A 21,937-nucleotide genomic window follows, 5' to 3' on the forward strand; every position below is an offset into this window, starting at 1 on the left:
AAATAACTATAACATATTTCTATCTACCAACAACATTTGTCTTCTTTTATTTGTAAGAATCCATAGGCGTGGGAAACTAAAATTGATTTAATCTACTTCGAAACTTATTTTTTTTTGTTTTATTCATTTATTTTTTATTTGTCATCAAACGATTTTTTTCGCATATATATCGTTTTCAATTTGACTAATAAACTTATCCAAATCATTATTTTTGAACATATAAAACGATTTACAACTGCCCTAGAAGATATCTTTAAGTCAATAGACTGGGAAAATAAGGGAATCCCTATTAACGGAAGATACTTTAACCATCTTAGATACGCAGATGATGTAGTACTAATATCCGACACGTGGAATGCACTGAATATTATGATTGAGAAGCTACACACAGAATCCCTAAGAAAAGGGACTTAAAATGAATTTCAGCAAAACTAAACTAATGTCAAACAAAGATGACAAACCTATGATAAACGTCCAAGGGACAGAGATAGAACACGTAGATGAATATGCATATGTGGGTCAAAATGTCAAGGTAAGCAAAGAAAATCAGACTACCGGAATAAGCAGACGTGTAAAAATGAGATGGGCAGCATTCCGAAGACTCTCGTACGTACTTAAAAATAAAAATATACCTCAAAGACTGCGAACCAAAGTGTACAATTCCTGTTTCCTACCTGTACTTACATATGGAGCTCAAACCTGGACATTCATTAAAATAAACATGGAGTAAATCAGAAAAACTCGGAGAGCTATGGAACGACAGATGCTGGGTATCTCACTCAAAGACCATAAAACCAATGAAGACATTCGTAATAGAACAAAAGTAAAATATTCTGTCGAACAGGCAGCTAAACTGAAATGGAAATGGGCTGTACATAACGAACGTCTTAAGGATGGCCGATGGAATAAAGAAATCGGGGATTGGCGGCCATATGAAGCCAAAAGACCACGAGGAAGACCGCAAATGCGCTGGAGCGATGATATTAAAAGAACTGCAGGACCATTGTGGAAATGTCTTACAAATAACAGAGATAATGACGAGAATTAGGAGAGGCCTATATTCGGCAATCCGAATAGAGAGAAGGGCTTAAAAAAAAAGAAAACCCAAATGTCAATAATAATCCTATTCCTACATTAACGTGATACTTACTATAAATAGGTATTTCTTCAATACAAGTACCTTTGACGTAACTTTTATGAAGTCTTTCGTACGGCATTGGAAGACTTACTGACATTTCAGCGCTATTTACTGCCTACAATTTTGATTCTAGATTAAGGTTTAACGATATTCAGTTATAGATGGTACAGTTTGTTACAATACTTTTTTTATTTCCAGGTAGCAAGTTTTGCTCTCTCAGAGCCATCCTCAGGATCGGACGCCTTCGCCCTAAAAACAACAGCCAAAAAAGACGGATCTGATTATATTTTGAACGGTTCCAAAATGTGGATCTCGAATTCAGACCTAGCTGGAGTATTTCTCATCATGGCTAACGCCAATCCTTCTGCGGTGAGTAAACAAAAAAAATTATTTTCAGTTTTATTATTATATATAATATTATTCAGTTAAAATGGTTATAAGAACCACTTTTTAACTTAATTTAACTATTTTATTGTTAATAACAAATAAAATATGTCATTTAGCATTATTCAAAATTAACCATGATATCAATTAAGCGATGAAAGTTTAGTAACAGAAACTGGTATTAACATCATCATATTCCTCAATGATTGCCATTACTGATTTGATTCTGTACAAATTCTTTCTTGTTGGTTCCAAATAATCACTAGAGAAAAATATTTCAATATCTTCCGATGGATCAGTTTCCAAATTTAAATCCTAGAAGAAAACCTTAAACATAAGAGTTCAAGATAAAGAACGCCGATGGACTAAATACTTAATGTACCGGGTGGTCCAATAAGCCGATCTCTCGGCTATATATCACAAACTATTCTTGTTATAACTTTAGGAGAAAAAATTCCTTAGTAAAAGTGGCCAAGAGAAATCGCTGGAAATAACTTTCAAGTTTCTAGGTTAACCGCTAAGAGGCGTAACCTGTGAAGAAAAATTTGAAAACCAGTTTTTTGTGAAATCTGCCCAATTATACCAAGTGTTAAATAAGTAAACTAGAAAGAGGCCTAAATTCCGCACAAAGTTGTTCAAGTACTTTTTTTTTATTTTTTCAAATAAAGGGTGGGGGAGAGTGGGGAAGTATTTGTGGATAAAAACCTATAACTTTGGTTTGGATCAACCGATTTTAACGAAATTAGTGTCGTTAGAAAGAGTGCGGATGATTTAATTTACATCTACTATAAAACAATTGCATTTAGTTTTTATTGTCATGGGTAGAGGGTACTTTCGAATAGAAAAAATTAAAATTTGTTTTTCTTCAAAATGTTTAATGGAAACACCTATTTATTCTCGATTCTCAATTATAATGGAACTGGATTAAATTCGTAACAAAAAGGCGCAAACCGCATGTTGATAGCTTTTGTCGAACTCGAGATATGAATAAAAACGCATAAACATAAGTAAGTATAGTATTGACTCACCCTTTATTATAACTTAAAATTAAATAAGTGAAAGATCATAAAAATATCTCGATCATTAAAACTTAATGTCCAATTAAATGTTCAAATTGTTTTCCATCGTTGTCCACACAAATATGTAATCTTTCGTGCGTAGACATAACAGCTGCTTCAATCTCAGCTGTTGATATACTATTTATTGTGTTTATAATGCGCTGTTTCATGTCGTCCCGCGTGGTTGGTCGACTTAGTGGTACACTAAGTTCCTCAATCTTGCCCACAGATAAAAGTCCAGACATGTTAAGTCTGGAGATTTAGCTGGCCATGAAAATATACTTCCCCTTCCAATCCATTTATTTGGATAACTTGCATACAAATAATCTCGAACTCGTCTGGAAAAGTGCGCAGGACACTCGTCATGTTGTAATATCATATCTCTTCTTGTTTGTAAGGAAATATCTTCCAATAAAACAGGCAACTGATTTTCCAGAAAATCCAAATATATTTCGCCATTTAAAGTTCTATCAAAGAAATATGGACCTACGATCTTTCCATCAACTATACCACACCAAACATTAAGACTCCATCTACCTTGAACCTGCACCTCATGTATCCAGTGTGGATTTTCTTCAGCCCAATAATGCATATTATGCAGATTAACACCACCCGCGCAATTAAACGTAGCCTCGTCTGTCCACAAAATCTTTGACATGATATGCGGTTGTTCTTCTAGCAGACCTAACATCAAATTCCAGTAATACAGCCTTGCATCAAAATCTCTCTCATGGTGAAGAACTACATGATAAGGATGCAGTCTAAAAAACAGAACAACAAATATTGGTGAAAAAGAAACCACTGTATTTACTCAAACTCAAAAAATCTTGAAAAATCCACAATTGTTTCACAAGATAAATCGTGCATAAATATTTTTAAGAAACAGATAAAAGGATAAAAGCGCCGTGTTGCCGTTTTTATCGGAATAATAAAATAACAGTTGAATCTAAAGTTTAAAGGAAATTCCAAGTTTCTGACCTAAACGTTCACTTTATAATATGAAAAACCAACCTGTGATGTTTTAAAATCCTTAGAACAGTAGTTTTGGGTATGTTTAATTCTATAGAGGTTTGCCGACTACTTATATGTCTATTCTGTTGAATTAAAGCAAGAACATTGATTGAATTATCTTCGGTCATACCTCTACTACGTCGTTTAAAACAAGGACGATGAAAACTATCAGTTTCTCTTAATCTTCTTGCCTTTCTTTCAAATACTTATTTGCCATAATGTCTCGTGTCAGGATATCTTACAGAATATATAGGTACTTTAGGCAATAGCGGCATTTTGGTGACATTCGAAATAAACTCCAATCATATCATACAATTCTGCATTTGATATACTCATCACGAATTATTAGTACTGATAATTAATTGCTAATATTACCAATATTAATATCTATTGAAAAAGGTGCAATCTTCAATTCGAATTATAATATAACACTTCTTAACAATGTTTTGACAGCTGTCAATAAATAAACAATATGAACTCCCCGTCAAATTCATTGTCGTAGCCTACTTAGTTTCGAAAAGAAAAAACTACTTTTAATCATATGAAATAACAATGGTCAAAATAGGTATCAACATTAAGATTCTTCTGCTATAAAAAAATTTGAAAGTACCTATTGACTTTTTTTGACGTGACAACGTCTTAAATTAGGTTGTGGCTCGGAGTCACTCATGAAAAAGTGTAACGCCCGCTCACGTCTGTTACGATGAGTCACCGAACGAGAGAGAGGCCCGCCGGACCGGCGAATGCCTTGCGTCTCTCTCCCACTCAAATATGATCGGTCCGCTGCGCGCGCAGCACTAGAGAATTAGGCGCGTTGGAAATTAGTTAAGTTTAAGTTTACATGTACAATGTTTTAGTAAACAAAATATATTTCTATAGTTAAAATTTGTGCAATTCTTATTTTCATTCAATTCCTTGTTCCTATTGTGCAATTTAATAATATTCATATCAATAAATATTCTACCGAGAAAAAGACGTTGTCACCTAAAATCTTTGCCCGTAAAACCGACTTTACAGGCAACCGATTTTTTTTATTTATAATACAGGGTGAGTCAATACTATACTTACTTATGTTTATGCGTTTTTATTCATATCTCGAGTTCGACAAAAGCTATTAACATGCGGTTTGCGCCATTTTGTTACGAATTTAATCCAGTTCCATTATAATTTACAATAAATAGGTGTTTCCATTAAACATTTTGAAGAAAAACAAATTTAAATTTTTTCTATTCGAAGGTACCCTCTACCTATGACAATTAAAACTAAATGCAATTATTTTATAGTAGATGTAAATTAATTCATCCACACTATATCTAATGACACTAATTTCGGTAAAATCGGTTGATCCAAACCAAAGATATAGGTATCTATCCACAAATACTTTCCCACTATCCTCAACCCTTTATTTGAAAAATAAAAAAAAAGTACTTGAACAACTTTGTATAAAATTTAGGCCTCTTTCTAGTTTACTTATTTAGCACTTGGTATAATTGGACATATTTCCCAAACAACTGGTTTTCAAAGTTTTCTTCACAGGTTACGCCCCCTAGAGGTTAACCCAGAAACTTGAAAGTTATTTTCAGTGATTTATCTTGGCCACTTTTACGAAGGAATTTTTTTTCCTAAAGTTATAACATGAATAATTTCTGATATATGGCCGAGAGATCGATTTATTGGACCACCCGGTACAATAAAACCATTAATAATTATTAAGCCTGTAATAAATGGAAACTACTGTGTTTTTGCCAAAAATAGAATTTATCAAACTAGTTAGATCCGCGATAAATCGTATCTATAAGGTATCCCAAGACAGATAAAACCGAATCCACAACTAATGTCAAATGCCAATGTTCAAAATTTCTATTAAACAATTGCATAAGATTTTTTCGTTTATTTCGCTGTTGAACTATATAAATGCATGCCACAAATAAAACAAATACGCATTTTTTCGCAGTTTGTTTGTCAGTCAATTGATTTAAAATTTGACATTTGACAAGTGATCTGAAAAAATCGTCCGTTGAAAACTGGATTATCTGAAGTGTGAGCAACTCGCCTCAGTTTAAATGAAGGAAAAGAACGGAAAAGAAAAGCTGCTAATGTACATATAAATCATATAAAATCGAAGAAGTTTGTCGGGATTATTTATATTATTTTTATAAAACTGAAATAGGAAGATATCGATAATTATTGTAGTCTGTTATAAAAACTGTGCTATTACAAATTTTCATATCCAGTGTATAACACTCCAATGAGTTTTCCAGCTCCCTACCCAACAATTTTTATAGTTTCAAAAATATTCCAACTTGTTTCTTTCTAATATTTATTCGTTGATAACGTTTATCCGTGTTGACGAAAATAACCTTGTTTTTTAAAATGTTGACTTAGATCTATCCACTTTCGATTTTTAATTTTATCGGGAACGAAGTTGTTTATACAGATTTTATCACAGCCAAACGTGCGCCACAAATACAGAGTCGTATTAACCCATTAACGACTAAAAACAAACTAGCGTGGAAAAAATGATAAGCGGTACAAAATTGTGATATTTGGGTTATATTTATTACATGTATTCAAAAAAATATATACTTTTTTTAAAAACATTTTGAAATACAAGGGCGTCCTCAAATGGGTACGTTAGGTATTTGTATGATATTTTTCAAAACATCCTTTTTCAATACACATTGTTTTTTCACTCGATTTTGTCCATAGAAAGTGACGTAACTCTTCTTCTTCTAATAGCGCTACAACCCTTTTTGAGTCTTGGCCTGCTTAACAATGTTCTTCCATTCTGCCCTCTTTGATACTTTCCTTCGCCACTGCCTGATGTTCATGGTATTAAGATCCCTCTCTACGTCGTCTATCCAACTTTTACGAGGCCTTCCTCTTGTTCTGTTTCCTTGGGGCTTCCATCTCTGGACTACTTTTACAGCTCGATTATCTGGCATTCTTTCTAGGTGACCAAGCCAGTTTAGTCTTTGTGACTTTACAAATCTAACAATATCTGCGCTCTGCATTAGTTCATCCAGCTCGTGGTTCATTTTAATTCTCCACGAACCATCGCTACATTGGGTTGGTCCAAATATCTTTCTTAGTATTTTGCGCTCAAATATTCTCAGTTGATTTTCATCAGTGGTTGAGAGGGTCCACGTTTTACATCCATATATGACCACTGGTCTAATTACTGTTTTGTAAATTCTAAGCTTAGACTCACGATTCAGTAACTTACTTTTCATTAAGTCTTTGTATGCATAAAAGCACTTATTACCGCTAAGAATCCGTGATTGTATTTCTTGACTGATGTTGTTGTTGTCATTTATTATTGAGTCTAGATAGGGAAAAGTGGAGGCATATTTGAAGGTATGGTTGTCTACCTTCAGATTCTCATGTTAATTTGATTTTGTGCACTCCATATATTTTGTTTTGCTTTCATTTATATATAGACCAAACGTAGCAGCTTCTCGTTTCAGTTCTATAACTTTTTCGCTTAATACCCTTTTGTTGCGGCTTATTATGGCAACATCATCCGCATATGCGTATATTTGCATTGATCAAACAGCTTACAACAGTTTCTAAAGTTAGATTAAAAAGTGTTGTTGATAAGGCATCACCTCTCCATCTATTCTCACCATATCTCTAAGTGACGTAACAAGGGTGATAAATTATGGATGATTTTGTCAAAGAAAAATCAAGGAAGAAACCTGTGATGTGATCGAACTGCAATGACAATTTTTTTTTCTGTTATATGTATATAAACATCGTAGTTTAAATCCACTTTTAATGCATTCTTATTTAAATAAAAATTCGACTTACAATTATTTTTTTCGCAAAAATGGTGGCTACATGATTGAAAGGCGGCTACTAGAGAATTGCTTAGGGCGTCAATTGACCTAAATGCGGCCCTGGCTATAATTATACGATCAGAAGCGTTTTCGACTAAAGAAATTCAAGGACAAGGAAGAATTATAATTTTTTAAATCTAGGTATCCAATTTATTCATGATATTATTGGAATAATGTCACTGGCTTGTGTTTTATAAACAGCCTATTGAAGATATCTCCAAAACAAAATTTAGAATCTTCAATTGAAGTAAAACAATTTTTTTACTTTGGAACTGACAACTTTTGTCCTGACCCTCGTATTACAGTACAATGGAATGATAAATTACAAACACTTTGTATTCATCTCGAACAATCTAAAATAGTTATATACTCATAAGATTAGAGTATTATATAATCATTTATTGTCGTAATTACTTAGTTATTTTGTCGTTATTTACAAAATAACGTCAAACTTTAGCCATTACGCAATGTTAACTCTTAAATGCTTAATCGTAACTTTATATTTGTACATAGGTCAGACGCTATCGATTACAAAGTCATTTATATATTATGCTGCAATTATTTGCATAAAATGAAACAAATATTTATTCGAAGCTATTCTCTGCATTTGGAGGAAAAACATTTTTTTCTAGTACAATTAACAATTAGATAAATATGTTAATTGTTTATACAGGACGGGCATCTTTAATTCAAGTTCATATGAAAGATGCACCAGACGAAATTAATAATAAACCAAATGGAAAAATGGAAAAAATGGAGGGAAATAACCAAGTTTTTAGAAGCCAGGGACCTACAAGGCCTGTAGCACTGTTATATACAGTGTGGCGCACCGAAAACGAAACAGAGGCATTTACTGGCAGATGATTCCTTTTTTGAAAAAACGCTCGGACCCGTCGATTTTGTTTTCGAGGGGGACACAAAATTGGCATAAAATCACTTTAACATTTGCAGCCCCTTAAGCGGGGGTGGCATCATCCCTGAAATCTTAAATGAAAAGGGGGGGTCGAATGATCCATTATTTGAAAGGTCTTTCAACTCCCTTTATAATGATGTAAAATTGATGTATTCAATTCAGTAGTTTTGGAGATTTATTGATTTAAAGTTTAAAGTAGACTTTAATAGTTACATCAAATTAGTTTGTACTTCTTTCAGAAGAAATTTGAGTAAAAGCATTTTCTTGATAAGTAAATGCTTTTATTTACTACGCCCATGGTTTATTAATAATAAAAATAGCAATTGAAGTGTCCTTTGTGACAAAAAAAGTTGTTTTTTGAAGAAAGATAAGTAGAGAATGCCACGTACTTATTTTAAATAGGAAATAGTACATTAGTTTGCGATTGATTTGACCAATCTTTGTTGTTAAAATATCATTTATTGCTTTATACATAAATTAACCATGGTATAGTCCACGGCAGAAAGGGTTGAAATTATTGAAATATTTTTCGGAAATAATCAGTGCGCTAATAGAACAGCACAAATTTTTAATGAGCGACATGAGAACAATAATGTGCACCGAAAATATGTTCTAGAACTTGTAGCTAGATTTCGGGAAACTGGATAATAAATACCAATAAAAAACGTAATATTGAAAATCCTATAAGGAACGAAGCAACAGAAGTGGGGGTTTTAGGGCAAGTTATTGTAGATCCTACATTAAGTACCCGCAAATTGCAAACTTCGTGTGGTGTTAGTCGACGTACTATCCAACGGATTCTAAAGGCCCATAATTTTCATCCGTATAAAATTCACCTTGTACAAGAACTTAATGAAGACGATTTTGATAAGCGATTAGAATTTTGTGAAGTTATGAGTGAACGAATTACAAACGATGAACAATTTTTATTTAACATTTGCTTTTCCGACGAATGTTCCTTTTTTTTAAATGGCGAAGTAAATCGTCATAATTGTCGATATTGGTCGGACTCTAATCCCAGAATTTACCATGAGGTACACACACAGCAACCACAAAAATTAAATGTTTGGGCTGGAATTTTTGGCGATCATTAGGTTGGTCCTTTTTTCTTACCTGGAAATTTGACTGGTGAAATGTATTTGGAATTACTGCAAAATGCCATAGATCCTGCGCTAACAGATATAATTGAAAATCAGAATGATGGTCGATACGTTGAGAATATGTTGATGTTCCAACAGGATGGTGCCCCACCACATTACGCATTAAGAGTTCGGCATTATTTAGATCAGACCTTTCCAGGTCAATGGATTGGTAGAAGAGGTGCCGTTGAATGGCCCCCAAGATCGCCAGATTTATCACCTTTGGATTTCTTTTTGTGGGGTTACTTAAAAAGCAAAATCTATGCTACTCAGCCAACATCCTTAAAAGATTTACGACAAAGAATTGTGAATGAGTGCCATCAAATTACTCCTCAAATATTGCAAAATGTCCGGCAACGTTTTCAGCAAAATCTTTATTATTGCATGGAAAGTAATGGTGGTCATTTTCAACATTTACTCGGCTGACAGGTCAGTTCATTCTTTATTTTTTAACAACTTTGCTGCTATGTATTGATCTCCTCTTACGATGATGTATTTAAACTTTAAATCAATAAATCTCCAAAACTACTAAATTGAAGTACATGAATTTTACATCATTGTAAAGGGAGTTGAAAGACCTTTTAAATGATGGATCATTCGACCCCCCTTTCCATTTAAGATTTTAGGGATGGTGCCACCCCCGCTTAGGGGGCTGAAAATGTTAATGTGATTTTATGCCAATTTTGTTTCCCTCTCGATATCAAAATCGACGGGTTCAAGCGTTTTTTTTTTTAAAGGAATCATCTGCCAGTAAATGCATCTGTTTCGTTTTCGGTGCGCCACCCTGTATATTCTCTTTATGTCGTATACCCATCTCATATGTGGTCTTCCTCTTGATCTACCTTTGTAATATCTCCAATGTTCTATTGTATCTAGTTATTTTATAGAGCAACTCTCGTTAAATCTAATTTATGTTCAACTCTCATTAAAAAACGTTAAATAACAAATTTATTTCTAGTAGATACAATTTTTTTACAATGTTACAATGTTTTTTCATACTTCCATAGAATAACATTAATTTGATTTGCAGGGCTACAAAGGAATCACGTGCTTTATCGTCGACAGAGACACCCCCGGCTTCAGCGTAGCCAAACCAGAGAATAAACTTGGAATCGTAGCTTCTGGAACCTGCATGTTAAACATGGACAACGTCAGAGTTCCAGAAACAGCCATTTTGGGTGAATTCGGACAAGGTTATAAAATAGCAGCTTCCATTTTGAATGAAGGAAGGGTTGGAATCGCTGCACAAATGATCGGATTGGCACAAGGATGTTACGATCACACAATACCGTACACTCTGGAGAGGCAACAGTTTGGAAAGCCCATTTTTAGCTTCCAGGTTAGTATAGTCAATTTTATTTGGTTAATAATACGTTTAGGTGCTCAAATGTCAAACGTCAAAAGTTAAGTCCTGTTTCGTTGAATTTTCTAGCATTAATTTTAGTAATTTTTTATTCAACTTGAAGTGAATGTATAACCATAATGAATTTCACTATTATTGTACTCAAGACTGTTTTGCAAATGATATTTTAAACCTAGTTAATGGAGTAAGACTCTATGAATGAATGCAATCATGCAATCATGAGTGCATATCAAAAAATCTAATACGCGAATTATTAGTTAACAACTCTATACAAAGAATCGATCTTCTTCTTCAAGTGTCATCTCCGCGGCGGAGGTCGGCAATCATCATAGCTATTCGGACTTTCGAGACGGCTGCTCTGAAAAGTTCATTTGATCTACATCCGTACCACTCTCTCAGGTTGCGCAGCCATGACATTCTACGCCTCCCTATGCTTCTCTTTCCTTGGATCTTTCCCTGCATAATCAGTTGGAGCAAGGTGTATTTCTCTCCACGTGTAATATGTCTGAGATATTCTAATTTTCTTGTTTTTATTGTTTTAAAATTTCCATTTCTTTGTTCATCCTTCCCAGAACCTCTTTGTTTGTGACATGTTCTGTCCATGATATTTTCAGAATTCTTCTGTACACCCACAGCTCAAATGATTGCAGTTTTTTCATTGATGTCGCATTCAAATTCCAAGAAAGAATCGATACTGTTATAAAAATTAGACAGGCTTAGGTGAGGTTCACGCTGCTATGATTAATTTAATTATATGTAACATACTGAGGCTGGTGCGACTTCGCGACCTCTTATATTTCTACCAAGCATGTCCCAAACGTGCTCTATTGGGTTCAGATCTGGCGAACATGCTGGCCAGTTCATTTTATTAATACCAACTTCCTCTAAATATTGCGTGACATATATTGCAGAGTGGAGTCGCGCATTAATAGAAAATCATCGCCGATATATTGAGAAAAGGGTACTATGTGATTCACTAAAATTTCCGCAATATACCGGTATGTACTCAAAGAACCCTCAATAATTACGAATTCAGTGTGCGCCTCTCGGGATATTCCTGCCCATACCATCACCGAACCCCCTCCATGGTTAACGCGGGGACTGAAAGCGCACTCCGCAAATCTCTCTCCAGTTCGACAACATACTCGTTCTCTCCCATCTGATAAGTGAAGACAGTATCTCGACTCATCCGTAGAAAGAACATTACTCCATTGTTCTATATTCCAATGGAAATGTTCCCTGGAAAATTGTAGTCTAGCCACTCTGGGCCTAGTAATAAATCATGTAATCTTCGACGAACTGTAAATACACTTCCATTATTGCCTCGAACCTCTTGAAGCTGATTTCTTGTTTGCACCGCTGTTAAATGACGATCCCACAAAGCGTTGACTCGTATAAAACGATCATCTAAAGCGGTAGTTTTGCGCTTCCTGCCACTTCCCGCTTTATGCTTATCTGTTCCAGTTCGTATAAAAGCAACGGCTTTAGCAATCTTCGACATTAAGGACCATGATCAATCATAAGTAAACAAAATTTAAGTGTCAATATGACATAATGATAACAGTCGCCAAAGCCACCTCGTCGTATTACAAAATAACCCCAAAATAATCATAATTAAAAAAGTCCTAAATTGTGGGTGGCAAATTCAGTGTGCCAAAATAATAGAACAGTAATGTCTTTCTTCGCTGCGCCTCCTATGAACTCCACTTAGAACTTTCTGAGCTCTAGATTATTTTTTAAATTATTTCATAGTTAATTTTGTTTTTTAAAAAACATTTTTCTCTTCGTTTTTCTCAGGGTATGCAGTACCAGATAGCCGAAGTAGCCACCCAAATCGAAGCTGCTCGTCTTCTCACCTACAACGCGGCCCGTATGGTGGAAGCTAAAGTACCATTCGTGAAAGAAGCCGCCATGGCTAAATTCTACGCTGCCGACATTGCCCAGAACGTGACCGTCAAATGCATAGACTGGATGGGCGGAGTTGGCTTCACCAAAGACTTCATTCAAGAGAAATACTACAGGGACGTCAAAATCGGCAGCATTTACGAAGGTACTGCCAATATGCAACTGAGCACCATCGCTAAATGCATCGAGAAGGAATTCAAGCAATAAATTCGATGATACTGAACTGATCATTTCATTTTTCAACTAGCGTGCAACATTTTTACAAAAATAAATTGTAAATAATTAGGCCTTCTTATGAAATCACTTTAGAATGGCCATATAAGCTTGTAAAAGCGGCGCATAATGTCGATAAACATACTAAATATTAAAAATAAACACAAATAAATCTTGTAACATGGCAAAAAAGGCGTCCAAATCCCATATCATCAACCCAATCGTACTACCAATACATTTTAGATATTTTATAAAGTATTAGCACGGTATTAACAAAACAATCACACTTTCAAAAATATCTCAAACTCATTAAATAGGAAAACTATATCAGAGACGGGCTATCAATAGGAAAAAATTATATGCTTGGCAACAATGGTGTGAGTTAATAGAATTCCGGTGAAACTTTTTAGATCTGCTGATAGGTGGCGCTGGTATTGAATTGAATTATTTTAATAATATAAATAATTATATTAAAAATGTTTGCACGGAAAAACTCAATTATGGTATTTTTAAACACATCCTTTATATGGAGACATGTGCCAAAATAATAACTAGCAAGCATTTCATAATTTCTGTAAATATTAAATTCATCGTTCATGCGGTATTTTCAGTATATTTAAATTTTTTAATAAGTTTAATATAATCATCTATTGTAATTCGTTAAATGAATTATCTTTGTATATATTGATATATTTTTATAATTATACAAGTATTTGTCAATAAATGATTGTTCTAAAAGTGTTTATTTATCAATTTCCCATTTTTTTTTCTGTGTATATAGGGTGACAGTCTTCAATTTTAGAGTACGTGGTTAATTTTCATGAACAGTTATTCATGGAGGTTGGTAGCATTGGTTGAAAAAAACTGATTTTAGAGAGCCCCCGAAGGTGTAGGGTCTAAATACTAAATTGTAATTGAAGAAAATCCAAAAATATTGATTTCAGTAATTGTCTGACAAACATAATTTCTTTTATGGCGGATTCAAGCTCATTGTTTCCTTCAAAGCTATATATAGTGGAGTGTGATCGAAAACAGACTTTTAGAGAGAAAATTTCATGACATACACAATGATGTATGATGGGAATTTGTCTTTATTGTACAGCCAGCAAGTGTAACCATTAATCCATAGCGTCCGAGGAGAGATGATTTACATCGGGGTTGTATGTAATGCCTATGGAATTGATCCAGCTGAGGTGGAAGCTGATCTTGCTGCTTCTAGGACCTTTCTCACTTCGGAAAGAATTATTCACCTACAAAAATCAAGGGAAAGTCACTGAAACTACTATTCCGTTGCCTTTCCAAAACGAAATTTTTAAATAATTATGACATGTTCTGTGGGATTAAAAACCTCAAATTAATTTACTGATGATAACTTTAGCATGATTCTGATTAATATTCGTTCTATAATATATAAAACAGATGAATTATTTTTGTTTCTAGAGGAATTAGGGGTTCCCCCGATAGTTGCGTTTACCAAGCACTGGCTTGGACTCAACGAGCCTTTTTTTTTGTAGAAAAATATACCACAATTGCTAGGTATGATCGTCCAAGTTCAGCTCATGGTGAAAATTAACTGAGAAATTACAATACGTTTAGGTACAAGCAACTAAAGTATTTTTATATACAGTGATGAGTGTCTTACCACCCGGCAAAATAGCGGAAAGGATAGAAGACAGATTAAGTTGACTTCGGTCATAATTATACGGATGACCTCGAAAATATTTTATTTTAAAAATTTCTTCTGAGAATAAATTAAGATATGTTATAGTAAAAAACATTAATTAATAGCGATTTTAAATTATAAATCTTTAAGTTTATTTAATATTAAAAATAACTCAACTGAAATATTTGACTAAACTAATGGTAGGTATGTTCAGTCCGAAAATGATTGTTGTATGTTTAATTGGTGTAATAATTAGAGACGTGGTCTATTGACAAGAAGATTGGGGTCCAATTCACACAAAGGATAAAATTTTTGTTTTACTGAATCAAAAAATAATAGAAAATATGATACATATTAGGTAACAAGTTTTCGAAAAACTCATGATTTACAATTTATTCTTATTCCAATGTTATAAAATAGAAATACAAAATAATTCAAATTCAATTCCAGTTTTACAGTCTTCAGATGTGAATGCAAAATAATCCGGTGAAAACTGTTTAATGTCAAATCCATCACTAAATTCTCAGTGTTAATATCAATTCCTCTGTACAGGTAATGATTTTCAAAACAATTGACAACATTGGAATGGATGCACACGAACAGCTGCCTGCTTTACAGCTAACCAAATCATCAAGCCTTCAAGCCATCAAATAATAACATATCGAGAAGTGTTTTTGCACGGTAAACTTAAACTTTTTATTGAAAAAACAATTCACTAAAATTGTTTTAACGGTCGAAGAAAAAGTGCAAATTGTTGTCTGGCATGTGAATGGATTATCAGACAACATGATTAGACAACAATTTGTAAATATGTTTCCAAATAGGCCGGCTCCAGCACGGTCAACAATTCAGTCTATTATACGTAATTTTTTTACTTATGGATCCGTGTTCACTCCAAGAGGAGTTCGTAGACGAAGGGAGGTAAATCCAGATTTGGAACTAAGGGACACTTTGAATTGTGCAAGTATTGAGCAAAATCCTACCCAATCAACATCTCGTCTCGGGGAACAATATGGAATTTCAAGATTTAGAGTAGGTAAAATTTTGAAAAGACATGGATACAGTCCCTATAAACTTCATAAATCCAACGAACAATTCCCTGGGGATCAATATAGACGTTTAGAATTTTGTCAAAATGCAATGGAAATCCACAAGGAAACTAAGTTCCTGTATTTGGCTGTATACCATATATTAAAAAAAAATTTTTTGAATAAAATCCTTTATAAAAAGGTATATAAAAAAATGGAAATGTCACATCAAGATGAACATTTTTTAGAGAACGTTTTGTTCACCGATAAATGTACGTTTTCATTGCATGGCCGTCACAATTCAATGAATGCTCGGTATTGGTCTCGAGAACATCCTCGTCAGATTTGTGTCGCTCGTACCCAGCGTCCTCGAAAAGTAAATGTTCACATAATTCTCGCATCGTCAGTGAATATCTCAGTGCGACTTTTCCTAATCGATTGATTAGTGGCCACGGAGATATTTTTTGACCTGCAAGATCACCTGATCTTGCACCTTGTGATTTTTTTATGTGGGGATATATCAAGTTCAAACTATATGGAATTGAAGACGATAGGCCTAATTCTCTCCAAGAATTAAGAGAAAAGATTTCTGATTCAATGAGAGGTACTAGTCCAGAAACATTAACTAATGTTAGACGAAACTTTTATAATAGATTGGGTGCTGCTAATGGAGGCTTATTCGAACATTTTTTGTAAATACATTTCATTAGAATAAAATAAGTTTATTTAGAATATTTTTATAGAATTTCTACCTATTTAAACATTTTTAGTAAGTACATTTATTTAGAACGTTCTTTTATGTTTGAAGAATTTTTACTTTATTTTCGAAAGTACGACGATACTGTTTTTTCAATAAGATATTTATGTTTAACTTTAAACACTTCTAATACTAGAAACGACTGACAAAAATGTTTAGTGATTCAAAGCAAAACGATCCATGCATAATTTCAAATTATTAAAAAAAAAAAAAGTTTTTCCGTGACAAGAGTGTATGAAACTCCTCAAAGCATAGTAGAAATTATTCTTGGTTAATAATTTAAAACTTTAGATTAAATAATCACTATTAATTAAATTATTTTATTCACATTTTTGCTTTATTGTGGTCAATCAGTTTTTACTTTATGCGAAATTAAAAAATGGAAATATGTCACACATACGACGTTAAACATAATAATTATGACCGAGGTGATTTAGCTCGAAGCTAACGTCTAAAGGTGTGAGACTATCGATAGTGGTAATGTAATGTAATGTAAATTATACGTTTCTACGGATTATTTTCCACCTCTACGAGTTTCATCTCTTTTTATTTCACAAGGTAACTGTGTTTTCTATCTCTTACGTTAAAAAGGCGGGTGGTAAGACACTCATCACTGTATATTTGGATATCACATGCAGCAACTTAAACTTATTAGTTTGTAAGGTTTTATTATGCATTTTAGTTAAATTTTGCAATGGATTTTATATTTTATTATCTTTTATTTTGTGATATTGACGAATTATGTAATTTTAGTAAATTTTAATTGTTATTTTTTTTTGACTTTTTGTAAACTTTGTCCATAAAATTGTACAATTTTCAGCGACAATAAAGCATACTTCTATTCTATACTTTATAGTTTATACTATGTGTGTGTGTGTGTGTTCAGAAAGAGGGGATGGTATTAGGTAACCTTTTTGTCAGCAATATTTTAAAAGTTAAGGATGTCATATTAAATATTTATTTTACAGTTTTTAAGAAACTGTATGATAAAATCATTAATAGTTGTGTGGAAGTTTAGTATGTGTGAAATATTTAACAGTAAACTTACATTCTGCTGTTGAAGTTGGGCAATTAGTACTTTTGCAGGGTATTCATTAAGTTTATAATTAATTTTTATATGCTTTAAGTCTGCCGTAGAGTTGTTATCACATGAACAAAGAGAAATGAAAATATGCATTCCCAGTTTAGCCAAATGTGCAGGAAAATTGACATGGTTTAATCTTAAATGGCTTAGGGATGATGAATAGAATCGACTAACGTGATAATCAAATATCGTCGGCATACTGCCAAAAGTGACCAAGTCAAAAAAATCTCATTTTGATGTTTATTGACCAAATGACTTAAAACTATAAGATCTTTTCCAGAAAAAATGCCCAACTCGTGATATAAATATGGTTGCCTAGTTTCAGGCATGCCTTAGAATGCTTAAGTCATAATACTGGTATTCGCTACCGCCAAAACTGACCAAGGCGACTTGGTCACTTTTTTCGGTAGGTTGTTGTTATTAAACTTGTCTGATCAATTTAACTTAAGTAGACGTTCCGTACAAGGATACTTAATTTTGTGTCAAAATCATTGTCCTAACGCAAAGAAAATTCAAAAAATGTGTTCCAGGGGGAAGTACATAGCCTCCTTGTGTGCAGAAAATTTAACAAATGAAATTGCAGTAAACATTACAGGTATGTAATTATTTATATTATGTTCCAAAAATTACGTTATAGGTTAGATATTACTTTTATTGTATTTGATTGATTATGATTTATTTTTAATAAAATATTTTAAGTTATGCCAAAGGGGTATTACATAAATAATATACGAGTGAAATGATTAGAGATTATTGATAACTTCTTTTATTTCAGATCCAACTACTAGCCTCAATAACAGTTCATCGGGTGGTAATCAAAATCAAATACCTATCAAACTGCATGTAGATGCTGAATTTACAACGAGTGAGACTGAATCAGAACCATTTGGAACAGAGAGTGATGATAATTACATTGCCACTGAAGATGAAAGTAGTGAGGATGAAGTATTAGTAAAAAAACCAAGATGGAAAAAAGCCAGTCCAGAAAAATGGAAGAATATTGCCAAACAGAACAGATCGTTAAGTATTCCCTACGTAAGTAAAACTGGTATAAAAAGTCCAAAAAAACCAAAAAAGGTCAACTGCAAAAACTGTAAATTTCAGTGTTCAACCAGTTTTTCTGAAGAAGAACGTGACAAGTTATGCGCAAGTTTCTGGAAGTTACAGTATGAAAGGCAAAAGGACTTTATTCTATCTTGTGTTTCGTGGACTAAGCCAAAATATCGAAGGGTTCGTACTGGAACAGGCACTAAGAAGGAAACATCTAGGAAATATCATTTCCAGAAGAATGAGCACAGAATTCAAGTGTGCAAAGTATTCTTTCTTAAAACTCTTTGCATTAGCCACGGGCTTGTGGATACAGCTTTGAAGGGAGCAAATGAACATGGATTGTTTGCTATTTCAGATAACAGAGGTCATCATGTTCCATCTAACAAAACATCTGAAGACATGATAGTAATAGTAAGAGAACATATTGCCAGCTTTCCTGCGATGGACTCCCATTATTGCAGAAAATCTTCAAAGCGACAGTATCTAGATCTAAGTTTATCAATTTCCAAGATGTATGACTTATACGTCAATAAATGCAAAGAAGATAATAAACCATACGTTTCCGAAATTACTTATCGTCGTATATTTCGAAAAAGCAAAGAAAAATGTATGCATCTTTACACACAATGACCTTTTAAATATTTTCCGACTTGCACGTTCTAATCGCAATAAAAATAAAAGTTGTAGTCCCTATAATGTTCAAGAATTAAGATTTTCTGATTTCATTGACTTAAAAGCTCTAGCAAATACCTTAATTAAAAATAAAAGCAAAGATGAGAAAGGAAACAAGGTTGAATGGCTAAGAATAAAATGCATGAGGTATGAAAAGGCTAATCCAGGATGTATTTTATTTAAATACAGACCTTCAGAGACCGAGTTTCATGTGCTTCGGGTAGCTGGAAGAGGAAGACCAACAGCAACGGCGATGGATCTACAGCCATTATATAAATCGTTGTTACCAATAACGGAAAAGAAGAAAAACAGTTTGCTTAGGCGCGCCGCACATTGAGACGCAGGTGACGCAGGCAACACAGCGTAGGACAGCACAGGTTTCTGTTTTACGTACAATTACATTACCCCGCGCGAATTGGAACGCAGGGCAGGGCAGCACAGAACTGTGTTTAAGAAAACCTGCCAGCGCAGTCGTCCGGACACAGATTCCTGTGCCACGTGCAGAGCAGTTTGTTAATTTCTAGTAAAATTTGGTGTGGTTATATTCGAAATGAATGAACAAATAATCGAATTGGTGAGAAGTCAAACAATTCCTTACGATACCAACGATCCCAATTATTTAAAAGCAAAATTAAAGGATGAATTATGGAATGAAATAGGAAAAAAAGCTAAATTTAAAAAGCGGTAAGTTAAACAAATACTTTTAATTATATTAATTATATCAGAACAGTAAGTAGGTACATAGCTACGTTATTGTTAAGGGCATAGGCGCAAAATGTCGCCCGTCAAAATGTTAAATGTGTTTTAAATGCATTCATTGCATCCTGAGAAATGAATCCTGAGAAAACTAATAAAAGTTAAATATTTTATTTTCAAGATTACTATTACCAATAACGCTTCGTCTCGGATAAGGTCGCATCAAATTTTCTGTTAACGGAAAGGCCTTATCGCCCACAAAAACGTATGGTAAATGCACTTCAGCTGTACCAAATAAAGTCGACTGTGGAAGACCCAAAGTTTTTCTCATCATTCTTTTCCCAAGTGGGCTGCTTGGGAAAAAGTGTCTAAAAAGCGGAGCTGCTTCTGTCATCATAAAAAAATGGAAATTTCAAAAACAGATGGATTTTTTGATTCCATATATGTCCAACAGATCACGTGAAGGTAATTTACAAGAAGAATGTGAAGATGAAGACCCACAACAGGAAGACTCCACAGTTGATCCAGACGGTGAAATTTTTGACGAGGTAACCAGCGACAATTGACATGATACCTCAGAAATCGAGAGTGTTAAAAATGACATTGTTAATGAGCCGTCTACGTCTGGTATTGTTATAAAAATAAATAACGAAAAAGAAAATGCCAAACGTAAGGCAACTTAAGACCAATTAATCACAACCAAATCAGCTAAAAATAAGAAACTTAAAAATGATGATATACAGGAAGTGATAAAGCAGTCAATTACGCAACGTCAAAAAAGGGCCGAAGAAAGAGCAGTTGAACGGGCAGCACAGAAGCCTTTGGATGATGATCTCTATCATTTTTATATGTCAATGTACAAAATAACCAAAAAAACGCCTCCTAAATTTCAACATCGTGCAAGAAATGATGTGTTTCAAGCTATATCGCAGCTGGAAGCTGCATATCTAGAAATTCAGGATCCCAGTCAAGAAAACTACACTCATAGTGAACAAAGAGTTTTTACAGGTGCATATGTTAATACCCATTATTCAGCAGCCCTCTTACTCGTCAACACCTCTTCCATCGCCAAGTTCCAGTCACAGTAGCCAGCATACTGAGAATCAACATTGAAATAATCCTCTAGCTCCTATTCCCAACAACTCTTTTTTATGCTCAAATGATTACAACTCTAGAAGCACCAGTAACTATTCATCTACTACACTCACCCCCAGGTTGTTGCTGAGACATCTCCTCAAACCGCTAATACCGGAAATATTCGTAATTTTGTGGAAAATTATAGAGTATAGAATTATGATTGTTTAAAATGATATTTTTGTATTTTTTAATAAAACAAAAATAATACCATAAAAAAACAGCTAGTTTTTCTTTGGTTCCTATTGGTTTTTGGGCATTACAACCATCTGAATAAATACTGTTTTCTATTATATTATGTACTTCATCAACTTGTTTTCTGCTTAACCGAAAATAATTTAAATAACGAGACTCAGAGAATTCAGATGATAGTGTAGATTCCCCATTCTTTTTCATACAGTTGCTTTTCCAAAATGATTTTTTTCTCTTTGACATGTTGAATAATAAAACTGATTTTTCAAATTCTGTGTCTGACTCTGATTCGGAACTGTCCAGAAATAACGCCATTATTTAAATTATAAAATTCTCTTTCTATGTTCATATAATATATTTGATATTCGCACCTCAAAATTTTCAAGAAGACTGCTTCCAAATATGCGCTCACACTGCGTGACACGTATATTTTCTGACCTGTGTAACCTGTTCTGCACTGCGTCACCTGTGTCACCTGCGTCCCAATGTGCTGCTTGCTTTAAACTTATAACAAGTAGCATAATTCCGCCTGAATATCATGATTGGTACAAGTCTTTGCCTGTGAATAATAAGGCGCTTGATAGAGTTCCAGAACCAGCAGTATCAGATTCAGATAGCGATATTGATATTGATTAATTTTATTGTATGTAAGCAATAAACATCTATACTACAATTTTTTTTATTTTTATCGGTTCTTA

The 21,937-nt window shown here is 33.7% G+C and overlaps 1 protein-coding gene across 1 annotated transcript in view; it reads left to right on the forward strand.

Annotated features, from left to right (window-relative positions):
• The window catches only part of LOC140440347 (short/branched chain specific acyl-CoA dehydrogenase, mitochondrial), a 36,544-nt gene extending 22,843 nt beyond the window's left edge, over positions 1-13,701 (forward strand). The window contains exons 5-7 of the mRNA XM_072530796.1: positions 1,337-1,507; positions 10,513-10,821; positions 12,643-13,701. Of these exons, the coding sequence (XP_072386897.1) occupies positions 1,337-1,507; positions 10,513-10,821; positions 12,643-12,957 (795 nt within the window). The 3' untranslated portion in view covers positions 12,958-13,701. The remainder of the gene's footprint in view (positions 1-1,336; positions 1,508-10,512; positions 10,822-12,642) is intronic.
• The last annotated feature ends 8,236 nt before the right edge of the window (positions 13,702-21,937 follow it).

The sequence above is a fragment of the Diabrotica undecimpunctata genome, chromosome 4, assembly GCF_040954645.1.
Source record: "Diabrotica undecimpunctata isolate CICGRU chromosome 4, icDiaUnde3, whole genome shotgun sequence".
NCBI classification, from domain to species: Eukaryota; Metazoa; Arthropoda; class Insecta; order Coleoptera; family Chrysomelidae; genus Diabrotica; species Diabrotica undecimpunctata.